The 17,426-nt window shown below is 50.6% G+C and overlaps 1 protein-coding gene across 2 annotated transcripts in view; it reads left to right on the top strand.

Annotated features, from left to right (window-relative positions):
* The window catches only part of Esrrb (estrogen related receptor beta), a 166,527-nt gene that overhangs the window by 57,770 nt on the left and 91,331 nt on the right, over positions 1–17,426 (top strand). The window contains exon 1 of one of the 2 annotated variants that reach the window (XM_028876209.2): positions 5,050–5,376. The exons of the other annotated variant lie outside the window; for it this stretch is intronic. Coding sequence (XP_028732042.1) covers positions 5,327–5,376 — 50 coding nt within the window. The 5' untranslated portion in view covers positions 5,050–5,326. Of the gene's footprint in view, positions 1–5,049; positions 5,377–17,426 lie in introns of those variants that run through there. 2 annotated transcript variants of the gene reach the window in all.

The following is a 17,426-nucleotide window of genomic DNA, read 5'->3' on the forward strand; positions in this document are numbered from 1 at the left end:
TAATAATAACACCTACGTGTTAGAATTAATTTCCCCAAAGTTTCATGTATTTTAATGTTTTCCCTAAAATAGTTGAGGGAAATTTATACAGAAATATAAATGGGGGAAGAGCGCATGTGTGTGAAGTGACTCAGTGGGTAAAGGCTGCAGCCGTCCTGTGACTTGAGTTCAATTCCTGGGTCTCACACAGCAAAAGACAAAAACTGACTCCTACCTAACCCTGACGTGTCCACTGACCTCCACACATCCCCCATAGCACACACACACACACACACACACACACACACACACACACACACACACACACACACACACGCAGTTAAAAAAGAAATGTAAATGCCTGTCTAATCTGTAAGTTTGAAAGCCAATTTTCTTTCTTTCCTTCTTTCTTCCTTCCTTCCTTCCTTCCTTCCTTCTTTCTTTCTTTCTTTCTTTCTTTCTTTCTTTCTTTCTTCCTCTTTTTTTTGTGGCCAGAGGGCTTTGGCAGTGGAACATCTGTAGTTAAACTATCATCGGTTGAGAAGTTTTTTCTTTACCAATAAGACTCGAGATGAATTGCTTATACTATCATTTCAAGTCAAGGATGTTTTATGCTTAAATTGATGCCAGAGTCACAAGAAATTGGATGATAAATTAATATGTGACACAGACAAAAATAAGGTCAAGTTTCTTTGTTATAAGAAAAAACCCACAATGCACTGTAATGGAAAATACTTAATTAGATCATTCATCCAGTCAATAGCTCGTTGTCCAGTGCCTCTTAGCTTAGGTACTGTCAAGGCAGGGTTTTCTTTCTTGTTCTTCTCTTCCCTCTCATTCTTCTTTCTCTCCTCTCTTTGTGTCCACCAACATTTCTTTTCCTCCCTTAAAACTTCGTCAACAATGCTGTCACAGCCGTGATGCCCTCTGATTCTCCTGATGATAGGGAGAAGGGAAGGCCTTTGTTTACCAGTGTCCTGGTCCTTCCTTCTCCCTGCTGGCTTTGGTTGTCTTCTGCACAGGACCTAGAGGAAGAACCAATCTGTGTGCAGGCTAAGCAGGAAACTCACATACTCTTCGGCTGTGTTGGGGAGCATGGAATCTTTGGGATGTGTGATGAGGGGGGCAGGTAACAGAGTTTTGAAACATCTAGACATTCTCCGGAGACCCCTGGTATGGATTTCAGATAGTGGTGTGAGGCAAGGACCCTCGCATTTATCCACTCAAGATGCCCCTTCGTGGTTCCTGGTGTCATGGTGGCAGTGTTAATAGAACACAGGCTTTCTAGCCCCAATAATGACCTATTAGAGCTTCAGGAAAAGCCATCATATTTCTGTAGCATTTATCTGTCAGCAGGAGACTATTACAGAGCACAAACTCACATTGTATTAGTGTTATCAGTTCCTTATGATCCTTGGCACAAGTGCCAGCCAATGGGCTGGCAGTCTGCTGGCCCCCACTGGGAGATATAACTCCGTACCAAGATTCAAGCACATGAGAAGGCGGCAGATCTGCAGCAGTGTGTGGCTTGGGACGTTCCCCTGGCCTGGAGCCCATGACACACTGTCCTCAGAGATGCTCAGGTTAAGGTCACTGACTTGGTGGGGCCTGCCTTAGTCACTGTGGACTGTCAATGGATGCCATCCCAGGACCCACCTTCCCTAGTCCTCACTGTGAGCTGGAGCAGAATCAGGGTTGGCTTATGGTCCAAACAACTCCATGGAGTCAGCTTCCTCTTCCTGGTCTGGTGGTAAGAAATGTATCTATACATTGGGTGTTTCCCTCATGGTCTTGTTCTCACCCACACCCTTGATTTCAGGAGCTGTGGGAATGGATGAGGGGCAGAGATGGCATAACCAAACTATGAGCTCTCATATCCACTGGACTTAGTGACCAGAGGGTAGAGTCTCTAAAACTGCCTGGTGGGTCCTATTTAGTGATGAGGCCAGGGGTCAAGTCCTCTTGGGGGACTACCAGTTCGGTTGAGTTTCGTGGCTTCAGAGATACAAATAGCTTCCTCTTGTGGTTGGTCCTAGAGCATGTAGAAGGAGGCATTTCTTAACTATCGCCTTATTTGTGGGGAAAGAAAAATAACGCTGGTGTGAGGCGTCTGTCCCAAGGGAGGGAGGATAAAATCAAGACCGGGTTCTGAAGGAGCAAAGTTGTTTTTTTTTGTTTTTGTTTTTGTTTTTGTTTTTGTTTTTGTTTTTGTTTTTTTGTTTTGGGGGGGGGGTTGGTGCAAAATTTGCACCAAACCACAGACAAGGATTGCCAGGCTGCTGCAGGGTGCTTCGGGGATGGCAGAAGACCCCGGTGCAGACGTGATGACGACATTAAGGACCGAGGCCAGCTATGATGGAACCTAGCAGAGGGTGGTGGCTCAGTGTGGATGGCCTGATTTTGTGCTTTTTGTCCCAAGGGAAGCATGGGTCTTTGGACCAGAGTAGACCATGTTGAATGACCGTGGTTGTAGATAACCTGTCACCAGATCATGGCTTAGGGCATGGCTTAGGTCATGAAATTGGCCCCCACCAACTGGCATTTCCTCTTGCCCTCCCAGGAGTCCATCAGGCGGTAAGAGGTGAACACAGATGTCCACATCCCTAGTGGACCTATGTGTGGAATACATCCAGAGGCTCATGCTACTGATCCCCCACAGCCTCAGAGAAAACTGGCATTCAGGGAAGAAGGAGGCAGGGCAAGGAGAGAGGCCTGCCTGCGAACATTAACGAGTGGTTGGAGCAGAAATTCAGACCTCGGCTGACATGCTTTGCCAGTCTTGGTTGTGTGACCCGGGGAAGGACATTTCAGCACACATAGAAATGTACGGATCTCTCCATTTATCAAACCTGAGGAGAGCTCTAAATGCAGGTGCCGCTTCTCAGCTCAGGATGGGGCTACGTCCCCAGCAACCTATCGTGAGTTGAAATGATCGTAGGTTGGAAGGGCATTGACTGTGCCCAGCCTAGTGAACTTCGTAGCCTGCCTACACAGCACACTGTGGCTGGCACTCCTGTGATTCGGGGCTGAGTGAAGGCTGTAGCTGTTGCAGCCTGGCACATCAAGGCAGTATGGCACACATCTATAACTGAGGATTTTTAAAGGGGTTTTGCTGTGTGACCTCTGTCCATCAGCTGCTCTGCACCAGGTACTGCTGGGTACCGGATGCTGGGATGGATTCTCCGGTGCATAGCACAGACACCAGCCACTCCTCTTATGGGACTTCCAATCTAGTGGGGAGGGGCAGCACCTCACACCAGTACACATGTGACTGCTAACTGTGTTAAGCAACTTGAAACAGTGTGACTGGCTGAAGATTCGGGTGCTGTCTGGGAGGGAGAGAGGGGTCTTCTAGATGGCAGCTGCAGTGACTGGGCTGTGGAGGGGGTACAGAGGGACCCACAGAATCCTGTCATGTGAAGATGTCCCTATTGGCCAAAGATCAGGCTTCATTCCTCATTGTAACAAGAGTCATTAACTGTGTATTTTCAAACCGCTGTCCAGCCTGTGTGTGCTTGGAGAACGGACTGGAGAGAGAAAGAATTCAGAGAAGCCGGTCACTGAGGCCTGCACAGAGATGGGGTCATATAGAAACCAAGGTCAAGGACAGCATCTCCGGATCTCTTTGTCTCTAATAAAACACCTATTTTTTTTTAAACGATGGAAGTGTGCTGGGGGTCTGCTGATAGATCAAACATCCCTATCCATTTCTTGATATTGCCCTATGCTTTCCTCCACTTATTCACATGTGAGCCCTATCAGTTGCCCTTCCCAGCCCTAACTAGTGCATTTAATCCAAGTCAAATACCACCCTTGAAGCCAGTGTCTATTCCCCAGACCCCTCCAGAGTGGTTGACCCCTCCTTCGGCTTCCCCCACCTCCCTCCCTGCTTTATCCTAAAAACACAGCACTGCTTACAGCTACACTCCACTTACACATTATTTTGGTAATAAAATTATGTCTCTCCCCCCCCATCACCGTTCATTGTCTTTTGTAGAATATGAGAGAATAAGGTGATAGTCTCTCCTGAGGGCCTTTTCTCCCCCCGTTTAAATAATTCTGTATCCACACCAGCACACATACTCATTTGAGTCATCAAATTGATTATTATCCCTGTGGCAGGCACATCCCCAAAGACAAAAAGCCCCACAAGAAGAGCTGGGACTTGACTTATGGCTTATTTTGGTACAGTGGCAGCCCATAATATTCTGGTTCACGGAGGGAGAGGGAGACGGGGATGCAGGTGTGTTGATCGCTGGGAATTCAGGTGTGCGGTTAGAAAGTGTCAACTTGTGCCCCAGAGAAGCTATGACAAGTAAGTTGGAGGTTTAAAATGCACAATTGTGTTTTCCCAAGCAGACAGAGATTTACGCCCAGGGCCTGCGTCCTGGGGACACTATTGAGATCTGCCAATGGGCAAAGCCTGACTTTGTAGTCTAGAGGCATTTTGTGGATACACACCCTGCATCTAGCCGTTTGCCAGCGGTTCAGAGCAGACCCAGGTGATAGGTGCAGGGGAGGGGATCTGTCTCCTCTGGCTGGCCGCACCTCACCTGCTGGCCTGACTCTTTGCGCGGTTCACACCTAAACACGAATTTCTAAGCCCCCCGGCCGGCCGGCTGCTGCTCCACGGTGGTTGGTGGTGGTGGGGAATGTGACTAGTTTTTAATTTGGAGAACAAACCCTTTCTGAGGGGCTGAGAAGGGGTTTGCCAAGCCTGCTCGTTCCTAGAGCTGTATACCGGGTGGGTGGGGGCGCGTATGTTAGCACCCCCCCCAACAGTCCCACCAGGCAGTTGGACTGGCCCCCCCCCGCCCCCACCCCTCCACCCCGCTTTTTCAGCTGCATGAGCAAGAACGCAAGCTTTAGGACTCTAAAAATCCAGCCTTCCGACTCCACAGGAGATGGAGACCTTGCTTGTCCGCGGGAGTGTCCTATTCCATTGAAGTCTCCTGGGCTGGCCCCCCTCCCCCCACCCCAGCTCGATCCTGTCACTTTAAGTCCAGCCCCTGAGAGATAGCCAATAGGAGCCAAATCATACATCAGTCTCCCAGCCTTAAAGCTACAGTAGGGTTAGTGGGCTCCAAGTGTCGGGCGCCCCAGCCTCCTCCTCCACGGCTTCGCGTCCCCTCTGCCCGTTCGTGGAACGCGCGGATGAGTGGGAGCGCGGGGCTGCGCGCGGCTCTCTGCCTCCGGCTCCCCCGCCGCGGCCGCGGCCCCCCACTCCTCCTTCTCGCGCTCACCGTGCCCTGCCGGGACTCGCACCTCGCCGGTGCCCTTCACTCGTCTTCCTCGTGATTTCCCCCGCTGCCGGTCTCTTCCAACTGGGAATGCTAAAACGGGACTGATGGACGTGTCCGAACTCTGCATCCCGGACCCCCTGGGCTACCACAACCAGTAGGTGCCTTACTTTCCCGTCTGTCTGTCCGTCTGTCCGTCCGTCCGTCCTTCTGCCCATCCAAGTGTCTCTGTCCTGGATGTCGCAGTTCCTCTTCTACACATTCCTGAAGTGACACGGACTTGGGGGTGGGAGGGCACTCGGGGACTTAGTAGAGGAGAAGCCACACACTTGCTGGGTTTCTCTCTCGGGCTTAAACCCTCCTCTTAACTTTTCCCGCATCCTCTTTCGTGAGCCCTCACTTTTAGACAACAGCGGCGCTTTCTCATTCACTCTGAATTGGCTCCGCGGTGACAAAATCTCTCCATTTCCGTGAGGGGCAGGCGGAAGCCCAGAACAGGTGCGGGAACGGGGCTGCAAGGGTGTTCTGTCCCGTCCTAGGAACCCTCCCCGCGGCTGTTTTGATTTCCATCCTGGGTACCCAAAAAATGATTTCAGCCAGGGGCAGAACACCAAGCATGCTGGGTCCAGTCGGGAACTGCAGGCGGCCTGTGTCGCGCGGGCACCGGGGTCCCAGCGGGACGCGCTCGGTGTGCGGGTCCCAGGAGCCCCTGGGGTTCGGCGGGGCCCGGAGCGCTGCGCTCCGCACGCCCTGCTTGGGGAGCCCGTGTCCCGCCGGGAGCCCGGGTGGCCCGCTCGGCGCTGAGGTGGAGGTGAAGTCAGTTGGAGGTTCCAGGCAGCGTGTCGGGCGCTATTTCCCCCGCCGCGGGCTGAGTAGCGCCAGAACGTGGGTGATGCGAGCGAGCGACGTGGGTGGCTGTGGCTGCGGCGGCTGGACGCGACTCTTGGTAGCTCCGGGGTCTTGGGACAGTTTTCCGAGCATCCTGGGTGGGGAAGGGAAGAACGGACCCTAAACCGTGAGTGGCTGCCCCGCTGGTCCTGCCCGGGCTATCTCGGTTCAACCAAGGCCACCCGCGCTCTCCAAGGTGGCCGTGCCGCCTGCGCAAGCACCTGCTAGGGGCTCCCCTCTGGCGCTCCGTGTCCCACCGCGCTTGGATGGGACCCGGAGTGTTCGGACCCGTTGTGCGGGCCTGAGAATGGTCCTCCGCAGGCTTAATAATGAAGACAAAACGAATTAAATGAAAACTCTAGCTCCTCGAGGGCAGCTTTCCTAAGTAACTCTGTGTTTTTTCCCCTACCCCATCCCCCTTTTTCTTCTGAAAGAAACTTACCGAGTCAGGTTTTCTTCCCTACCACGGTCCTTTCCTTTACACACCACTGATCCTTTCCCTGCACCATCCCGCCAGAGAACTGGGGAGACAGCTCTAAGATAAAGGCTGTGGACCACGTCTGGTTCGGTGAAGTTTCGAACCCTCCACCTCACCTCGGAGACCACTCTACTTGCGGCGGGCAGGCACGAGGAGGCAACTTCGCAGCACCGCCGCCGTGTTGATAGCCAGGCTGACCCGGGCACCCCCACACTGACCATTTCGCTCCTAGTTTTAGACTTTTCCCCCAGGGCAAAGAGTCCTTTAGATTAGATACCTGCAGAATTTAAACTGGGGGTGAGAAGGAGATGTTGAGCTGGGAGAGGAAAGCAGATCCTTAATTATAATGGATTCTGATTTCCATCAGCTTGAAAAGTGGCTTTTCATTCTCTTTCAAGGTTATGCTGCTCGCAGCTCCTGGGGCTGCCGGGTGGGAGTGGAGGGTCTTGGCTTTCAGGCTCCTCCCCAAGGGATTATGAGACCTGGGAGAACCCCGGGGAAAGAATAGGTTGAGGGTATGCTTGTTGGGCATTTCCTCACATAAAATTACCGAGTACAACAAATATTGGATATTTAAATTATTTAGGTTCCTTTTCTACGGAGGTGACTTCTTCCCTTGATCTCGAAATGTCTCTGTGTTTGTCCCCGGGTCAAGTCATCATGAATCAATATGAAAATGTGTGTGCACGTATGTGGGGGGGGGGGGCGAATGTATGCTTTGGTAGTGTTGACCAAGTGAGCCGGGACAGCTCCAGGGCGAATTGCTGAGCGCTTCCCAGAACCCGCAGAGAGCCTGATTTCAGCTTGGGGAGAAATGTGAACTGAGAGGAATGTCAGGGAGACAACAAACAGGTCTTGGAGGTCTGCAGAAGGTGTGAATCGGAAATCATTTTTAAACTAAACCTGGCAGTGGTGCGGATTCTCTCCCCTTTCTGGATCTTTTCTTTCTTTCTTTCTTTCTTTTTTTTTTTCAAAATAGTAATAGCAATAACAATAGCTTCTCCATCCATGAGCCACACCAAAAGTCAAAGTGTGCCTACTGTTACTGAGGACTCAAACAGTCGTGAAATGCTGTCATTTTTTCTTTTTATAAACGGAGGACCTTCCAGGCGGCAGCCCCAAGCTGTAACCAGCAGTTCACACACACAGGTGTGTGTAGAAGCTGGGTTCACATTTGCACAAGGATGAGCCTGGCAAGGACCGAGGGTGGTGTTTGGAGGAGGCAGGTAGCTTTGGGGCCACCTCTAGCCAAGTAACAAGCCAGGGGGCTGCAACATTGGTGTGTTGGAAGAATGGCGGCCTGCGTGCATTTACCACAGGCTGGTGTTTCTCAGAGAACCTGAGGTGGAGTGGGGGGGGGGTCATGTGCTCTCTGCATATGGTCTTTACCCCCACGTGGTAACTGGCATTCCCAGACTTGAGAAAGCCCAAAGCCCAAGGGCACACATCCACAGAGGGAGTGTGAGTTCAGAGAGGGGGAGGCCTGAAGCTCCCCTCCTGCCTCCTCACACACAGAAGGCATGTGTCACCCCCTCTCTGTCATCCTCACTGTCCCAGGTAAGACATGAACACACACACACACACACACACACACACGCACGCACGCACGCACGCACGCACGCACGCACGCGCACACACACACACACACACACACACACACACACACACACACACACGCCCTTCCTTTTCGTTCTCCCGTAGTCCATCCTGGAGGTGACTCCCTCACCCTTCCTAGTCAGTGTTTTATGTACATGGAATGACCTGCAGGAGCCAGGGTGAATGTACTCTCCCTCCAGTGCCCTGTGTGTGAATGAGTCAATGATGCATTCACTGGGGACCCCGAGGCACAAAACCCAATTGTGTGTCTGGGGTGGGGCGGGGGGGTGGGGCTGCCACCTTCCGAGGAGGAGGACCACTATGTTGATGTGAAAGAGACAAAGAACAAACTGTCCCAAAGGTAAAATATGTGGGTTCACACGTAGGAAAAAATGCCACACGGTAATTCAAAATCAGTGACCTGGAGAAAAACAAAGGGGGAAATTAATTTTTAATGGTACATTCAAAAATAAATCAGAGTGAAGGCATTAGTTGTGGTTTTCCAGGGGAGGGGCCCCAGAAAATAAGCCTTTATCTGTCGGCCACTCCCCTGGAGGTGTAGCTAGGTGGTAGAGGATGATAGGACAGCTAGACAGAGTTGTTCAGTCCCGGGGCAATAAATAGAAAAAACATTAGGCCGGTGTCACAGGACTCAGTCAGTGCGCAGGCCCTTCCTGGTCCGGGACGCCCTATCTCCTTGGAAATTTCCTCTTGGAGCTGATTATTTTACCAATTCCTTTTCTTCAGAAACAATCCTCTATTTTGCCAATAAATTACAGTATATGAAAAGACTTTTTTTTTTTTCTCTAAGAGCATACACAAGAGAAACAACTTGATCCCCCAAACAGGAACATTTTCATTCTATTGATTGGGAGTAATCAATAAATATCCCATTTAGTCCAAGAGAAAAGGGACAGAGGGGACTTTGGGGGGAAAGCAGCGTGTGTGGGAGGGGTAGGCGCTGTGATGGTGACTTGAGGTCACACTTGGCCCTCTCAGAGTGCCCTCATACCTTTGTACTTCATTTTGTCAAATGGTTTTTGAAGAGAGCCGAAAGTCATTGAAAAGTTTCTCTCCTTCCTTGGTCTTCCGCAAAATGCCTTGCTTCTTTGGAGTAGAGGTCTCTATGATTTCCAGGCTATGGTAGTGCCCAAGGGTGTGGTGGGGGGGAAGCCTAGGGAGCAGGCAGGCTGCAGGAGGAGGGAGGGCATTTGACAGACCAGAGGCAGGGTGCTATTGACCTGGCCCCCTAGGACTTGGCTGCAGAACTTGTCATCTCAAGATGATTAAGCCATGGTCCGAATTTAAAGCAAAGAATGGTAGACAGTTAGGCCATGATTTACCTTTTCAAATAAAGCCCGAGCCATACCCTGAATGCCCTAATTCTGATGCCCTCCCTCAGCTGCTAGTGCTCATCAGGTCTACCCGCCTCTCTCAGCAGGAGACCCCTCAAAGCAGACCAGCCCTGGATAGGAGCTCTGCTCAGCCTCAGCCAGCGCTGCTGGTGACCTCTGGGAATGTCTGTCTTGGATTCTGGTGACTCTTGACTCAATGTTACTGCAATGTTCCAGCTTGGCTGGAATGCTCAGCTCCTAGTGTCCTTCTCAGTCTCCGTAGTCCCCCAGAGACACTCGGGGGGGGGGGGGCTGGGTGGGGCACGAGTGGGCTCCGAGAGTGCAGGGTCTGCAGACTGCTCCTGGAAAGCTGGGAGGGTGGAGTTAAGGATGGGCTGGAGCCAAATCCGTCAGCCAGTTGGGAAGCATCCTGAACATTCTGCTTGTGTGCCCTTGAGACTCCCTGCTGCTTCTCGGGCTGAAGAAAAAAAAAAATTTGGTGGTATACATCTGTGACCCCCGACAGAGTCGCCTTCCCGTGTGCCGAGTCTGCCGTCTCTGTCCCCACACACTCATCCATCTCTGTGGAAGGCTTGCTTGCAAAGAGGACCATTCCTTAGAGGTGGGGCCCACAGGCTTCAGCTGGCCCTAGTGTCTCCTGGTGGAACCAGAGTGGCCTGGGGCCGGGTTACATCTGGTTGTCCCATTGGCCCAATGTGGTCTGGTCCCTGTGTAGGGAGGTTGTGGTGCTTATAATTGCAAATGTAATTAGCAGACCAGCCATGGGGGACTGGGATGCTCAACTTCTCTGCACATCTCAGTGACCTCTGTGATAAGCTGGCCCGGCAGGTTAACCCTCGAAGGACCAGCCTGTCTCTTGCCACCAGTGAGGCCCACTGATCTTTCACTGACAACCACAGAGCTGTGCTGGCACCAGACCCCTTCCTCTGGAGAGGCTCGCAAGGCAATGAATAGGTGAGGTTGGTACTTGGAGATTTTCCTTCCCTAGAACACTGGGTTAGCGACCCTCAGTTCTTGTCTGCTGGGGCATTTCCTTCCGCATCTCCTGGCCACACTGGGACAGTGTGGTGGGAGCCTTTGACTGCAGGCTGGTTGGTCCCTTGGCTCTGGGAGTCATGCAGGGGGAGGCAAAGCTCTAAAAAGAGCTCATGATGACTTCCGCCCAAAGCATTGGGGGGCCCAGGGGCAGGGGCTGGTCTTCACCCATCCCATCAACCTCTTCTGCTGCCAGCTTGCAGGAAGTGAGTGCTTCCCTGGAGTCTGAGCTCTGAGTGAGTGTGTGCTCTGCAAGGCAGCCCAGCTTCTGGCTGCCCTGCTTCGAGATTTGTGGAGAGCAGAGACCCCCCAGTTCATCATCCAAAAATAGACACCAAACATGATACAAGTGTGGACACATGGAGAGACCTGGGCTTTTTTTCCCCCTCCTGTGAGTGTCTCTCTGTTTTTGCCTTTCTGCCTTGGTCAGGATTAAAATCAGAGAGGATCTTGAGGGGATTTTAATTTATAAGTACCGGGGTAAAGAAGCTTCGGGCCTTTTGGTGATACCATCAGGAGCTACATCCAGCCCTGGGTCATTCTGCCCTGGAGAGTCTATGTGTACTGGTGTGTGCAAGCCTGTACCATGGGCCACCCCCCCCTCCCCAAAATGAGTGACAGTGTACAAAAGGCTGCCTGCCTGCCTGCCTTTTCCCTGAGCTGAGATCAGGCCTGGCGACATTCCAGTAGAAACTCTCACCTTGAAGTTGATCCAGAGTAGCCGAGGGATCGCAGAGAGACTCACTGGCTGGTGATCTTGTGGCCCAAAGGATTTTAGTTTTTCTCAAAGGCCTCTTTTCCGTTTTTCAGCCTGGGCTGGACTGGGGCAGACCTGGGAGAGAGAATGAAGGCAGGCCTCCTCCTCTAACAGATGGCCACCTTTGGAGGAACACTTGAGTGCTTGGGCCATTCTGCTCCAGGCTTCCCATGTCCTCCGCTGTCCCTGGACAGCCACATCATCAGGCTGGAGTTTAAAGGGTCAGATGGTTTCTTAAGTCGAGGAAAATTAAGTATGGTTTATCTGCCCTTTCTATATGGGATCTGATAAGGTGTGTGTGTCAGGGCCGGGGGCGGGGCGGGGGGGGGGGTTGTCAGCTGAATATCTTAAAATTAACATCATCCCAATGTGAATTAAAATTAGTTAAATCTAAAGTTTTTCTGAAGGTGAATATGTGTGTGTGTGTACGTATATGTATGTGTTCATTTTTGTTGTGTTTTTAAACCTGTATAGATTTTTATCTTAAATATTCATTTCTCTCCTTTGTTCTTTAAGACCCCCAAATTTTCTATTCCCCGCTGTCATCTGGCTTCGCCCAGGGTGGAGCCTTTTCTGTTTCCTGCTGCTGTCCAGCACTGCCCAGGATGGAGCCATTTCAGGGAACGGTTTTCTAGAAAATGCTGGTTTATTCTTCAACGTCATCTTAGGCAAGGGTCAGAGGGTAGTTGCACAAACTCTTGACCGGGCTTTGTCTTTATCATTTGGCTTCAAGTGAGATCAATTTTCTGTTTAGCAGCACAGCGCGGGTTCCTCTCTGGCCAATTACAGCAGCAGCTAGCTGGCTGCCCGATGACCAATGTCTTAGCAAAAACCGAGCAAAGGAGACACACCAAAACCATCTGGGGTGCCGCTGTCCCAGAGTTTCAGATCTGAAATACAAAGTGTTCTTTAAGTTTCAATTGTCCAAATAAACCAGAGAGTTTACACAGGGCTTTTTAGAATTACCATTCTTTTGCTAATTCATTTTGTTTAGGTTTCTGATTTGAGGTGTTTTGTTTTGTTTTTTGTTTTTGTTTTTAACCTGACCGTGCTCTAAAGTAGATCCCTAAAGCTGGCTATGACAGTGCGTGTCTGAAGTCCCAACACCACACTTGCAGTGGAAGGAGGATCATGGGTTCAAGGTTATCCTCAGCTACAGTATCAAGTTGGAGGCTAGCCTGGCCTCTGAGAGATCTTACATTAAAAGGAGAGAGAATGAGAGAGAGGAAGAAAGACCTGGAAAGGTGGTTTTGAACATCACCAGCCTTTCCTTCGCTCTTGGCTTCCGAAGGGCAGAGAACAAGGCTCTGCAGTCCTAAGGGTGCATTCTGGGGAGGGGTGGGATGGAGGCGGGTGTCCTGGCTGGTCTTTTTCTCAGGCCTTATACAGTTCAGCCTCATCTCCTGCCTACATTCCTCCTCCCTCTGGGTTTTCAGTCCGCCTTGGCACAGCGTGTCCATGTCCGCTAGCCTGTTTCAGTTTTGGAGGGAGACTGGAGGGATGTGGATCTGACCATGCACACACGTCCCAGTGCATGCAGGAGTGTGCCTGAGTTGCCCAGGGGTTGAGTAGGTAAAGTGCGATCCGAGGTATCATCAGCCACTCACTCCACTCTGATTCAGCCATCCATTCCTTTATCTACGGTCCTCTACCTGCTCACCAGCAAGAAGAGTGAAAAAAGACCCAGTATTCATATGCCATTCAAGCTGGCTGTGTCTGTTACCCGGGAAACCAGGTGATAGGGTATGAACAGAGGTAGCAGGAAACGGCAAACTCTTCAGAGAAAACTCTTCAGTTTTCACATTTGCCCCCCATCCCACTGCGTAGTCCTGGGTGCCCTCGTTTGGGGTCCTGGTGAAACAGAGTAAGCAAGCTTGTCTGCACTCTTGTTTCTCTGCTTTCTGAATCCATCTGCAGAGAACATTTTTAGTAGTAAACCGGTCCTTCAGCGTGCATGGAACAGTATTTAGCATCTTCGTTTCAGCCTGACTCTTCGTCAGCCGTCTCCTGGGTCTGTTGACGCTGTCTACCTAAACAGTAAAGCTAACAAGCTCTGTCAGAAAGAGCACTGCTTTTACAGAAATAATAGCAATAAGGTGGTGGTTGTGGTGACTATGAGGATGGGAATAATAGCTTTCACCTTTTCCTCCCCTCAGAGTGCCAAGCAATTCTTATGACCAGTTTGCTCCCAGTATCTGGATAAGGGTGGTCACATTTTGCCTCAGAACGTAAAAATATTTGTGGGAAGGTAAATACTCAAAGGCTTCAGGCTGGTGTATTTGAATTCATCCAGGAGCAAAAACAACCCGGTGTCAGGATATGAACAGGCAGGTGGAGGAGAATCTGGTATGTTAACGACGTGTCCCCAGCTCCAGAGACGTGCAGAAGGGAGACGTGTCTCTCACTAAGGATGCTCACCGACTCCACTGTACCGGCAGCCCCTCTGTGGTTCCACTCTCATGTTGCCACTGGGTGTTCTTCTGGCTACGTCCTCAGATATTTGCAGGCTGGGGGCCTTTGGAGGACAATCTCGGAGAACGTCATGAAGTGAGCAAAGTTACCTCTCCAGTCTCGGTCACCTTACCGGCCATTCCATTTCTGCCGGGCTCTTGTCCCAGCTAGCAGGGAGCTGACCTCTCCGAGTGCCTCTGAGTTACTTTTGGATCCAGCGATGCCCAGGGTTATGTGTTCTCTCTCATTCACTTTTGTGTTTGCTCGTGCACGGAGTTTGGAAAATAAGACACAGCTCTACCTCCCTTCCTGTGCTGGGGATCCTGGTGCCTGCATTCTTTTGAATATCTTAGCATCATTATTACTCTGCTTCTTACTCAGTGCTGCCCCCCCCCCACCAAAAAAAAAAGAGAGTAAAATCGAAGCTTTGGATTACGAATTGATTAGTAACTGATTTAGCAAACAAAACATCCCCCTCTGGAAATGCAAGCAAGGGTAGCTGTGCCATTCGGGTTTAAATCTGCGTCTCACTCAGTCAGTGAGACATTCTATAGCTGTAATTCCCTTGTTGAACTCAGAGGTGTTTTTTTTTTTTTTTTTTTTTTTTTTTTTAATTAATTCATGAATAATAAAAACCAATCAGTGTTGCTGGGTTTAAGAAGGATTAGGAGAAAGGGTGTTCTGTTTTGTTTTGCTTTTCTTCCAGAGAACGTTTGGAATCGGTGTGTCGTTATCGCCGAGTGTTTAGGGGTGGCCTGAGCGAGCCTGCCTGCCTGCCTGCCTTCGGAGCAAATGAACTAGCCGTTCATTATAGAGAGGTGTAGCACTGTCTCCGGCAGGTATAAAGCCAACTTCCTGTTGACTCTCGGGGCTTCTCTCCTCGTATGTCACAATCCCGTGCTGATTCCAGAGGCAACTGGTTGAAATGAAGATGTTTTCCTATATAGACAGCACGTGCATGAATGGCCAAGGCTGCAGCATTTCCTGTTTATTGATGATACAGAATCTCTCTGGGCTTTCTCTTCTCTTCCTCAGGAAGTAACTCACTGGAAATGTGCCTGCCTCTGGCAATCAGGTTCAGGGATTTCGGTGGGGGTTTATGTATGCGTTTTTATTTGTTTCCTTTGAAACAGGTCTCACTTGTTGGCCTGGAACCTGCTGCGTAGACCAGGCTAGCCTCAAACTCACAGAGACCCACCTGCCTCTGCCTTCAGAGTGCTGGGATTAAAGGCGTGCGCCGCCGCACCCATGATTCATGCTTTTTTGCAGAAATTTTATTCATTCTTTCCACAAACGATATCTACCCCATCATACCAAGTCATTGACAAGTAGGCAGGCATTTAGCAGGCATGTGGTAGGCGGGCCACACATGGTCGGTGTTAATGAAAGCAGGGTGCCTGAGCTGGACGTGGCTGAATGTAATCACCGTGGCTTGGATTTCTGTATGTGTAACACAGAGGATTAAAGAAGGGATTACCAAAGGGGGTGGGGATGATGGATAGGAAATGTTCCCTTGAATGAGTGTGTATATTCTCAGCTTCATGGGTGGAGTTGCTTGATGAACTAGAGAATGACCAATTTTAGATGAACGATGTTTTTTTTCTTTTTAGTGTAAATCTCCTGTAATGTTTGCTCCATCTTAAATTTGCCTGATCAAGTAACACATTATTATATTCTCCCTATCATTATTGTTATTGTCGTTGTTGCTTTGGCAAAGCCCCAAAAAGCAGGTGTATGTTTAGGGTTTGGGGGATGAAGAGGGGGGTGTTGGGAAAGAGGTTCCTTTTTTTTTTTTTTTCAATTTATTGATTTAATTTATTTTTTGGTGTTTTGTGACAGAGTCTCACATAGCCCGGGTTGACCTGGAACTCACTATGTAGCCAATGATGATTTTGAACTCCTCATCCTCATGCTTGGATTATTACAGGCATACACTACTACACTCAGCTCAAATTCTTTTTTATTACGTTTTTATTTGTTTATTTTGTGTTTCAGTATGTATGTGGATATGCGTGGGCCTGCGTGGGCCATGGCACCATGTGATCAGAAGACAACATGTATGAATGAGTTGGTTCTCTCCTTCTGCCCTGTGGGTCTCCGGAGATCAAACTCAGGTCCACCAGTTTGGCAGCAGGCACCCTTAATGGCTGAGCCATCTTTCTGGCCCCTCCAAGTGTTAAGTGACCGCCTTCACCATTGTGCCAATATTAACTGGCTAGGCTGGCCGTAGCCTCAGGGGTTAGCAGTTAGAAGTGAGCTCTGCCCTCCGGTATGCATCAACAGAATTGCATTGCGTAAATAAGTCCGTGGGACCTGAAGCACCCACGGCTGTTGAGTTTTGCTTTAGGGAGAAGCAGAGGCAAAAATCCCTTTGGGGACCCATATTTGCTTGGTGTCTCCTCCCCACCCCCAAACATGTCGGACAATTACAGCAAGAACCTGACGCTCAGGCAATGAGAAAGGACCCTTGCTCTACCTAAAGGGCCAAGAAAGATGCTGTCCCCCGATCCCTATGGAGAACACTGGTAAGCGGCTGTGGGAAACCCGCTGGCATCCGTGGGAGCAGAAGGGGACCCGGGATCAAATCTGGACAGGGCCAGCTGGGGGCGGGGTGCAGCAGATAAACTAGGATCCGGTAGCAGGATACCTGCGAACCCCAGCTGCTCCCCACTCACCTCCCAGAGCTAGTAAGCACGCCATTGTTTTACATGGGGTCTCCTTGCCGCCCGGATGCCGGGAACTAAAGGGCTCTAGAGCCCCCTACAGGCCTTCTCCGACTCTGCACCTCGTGGACAGCGGGCCCTTCCAGAGCTGAAAGGAGAGGCGCATGGACGCCTCAGAAGCCAGGATCACAGCACCGCGCTCATTTCTAGTCCTCCTTTTGAGCCGGGGTGCAGGCTCTGTAGCACTTCAGCTGTGGAGTGCCTTCGCCTAGCACGCGCGCGCGCGCACGCACACACACACACACACACACACACACACACACACACACACACACACCCCGCAGGACACACTCACTGCCTCTGCGGCTTGCCTGACCTTCAGACAGCCTGGCAAGTGTTCCAGCCCCACTTATTCTGAGGAATGCCCTCTGGCTGCTGAATATGCAGAAGTATCACAGCCAGGTGCAGAGCTTGACGGTGGATTCAGAGCCTCTGTGGATGATCTTAATAATAATAGCAACAGTCACAATACCTGACATTTATTGGGTGCTCACTACGTGACAGCATTTTCCTAAAAATATTTCGTACGTTAACTCACTGCTTCCTCATAACAGCCCCGGGAATCTTATTTCACAGCTAGATAAACGGACGTTAAGTCACTGTTTCAACCCTCACACGCTGCCCTTCCTCGGGCTTCATAAGGGCATTCCGGACGGACTCCGCTCTTCGTGGCCTCGTGTTTCTCCCTTCTCAGGCCTCCCATCATCATTTCTGCTTCCCCCTTTCTCCATCAGGTCCCAAATCAGAATCAGTATGTGATCCTGGAACCTGATTTGAATCCTGCTTGTGCCTCCCAGGGAGTGCACGGACCCAGTACAGCAATGGCCCGCTCCACCCTGGTCTGTGTGCCTTCCCCCCCATGTCCAGTAACCCAGGGATTCCCAGCAAGACACCGAGAGCCTCTCCAGTTCGTCTCTGTCTCCA

The sequence above is a fragment of the Peromyscus leucopus genome, chromosome 14, assembly GCF_004664715.2.
Source record: "Peromyscus leucopus breed LL Stock chromosome 14, UCI_PerLeu_2.1, whole genome shotgun sequence".
Taxonomy (NCBI): Eukaryota; Metazoa; Chordata; class Mammalia; order Rodentia; family Cricetidae; genus Peromyscus; species Peromyscus leucopus.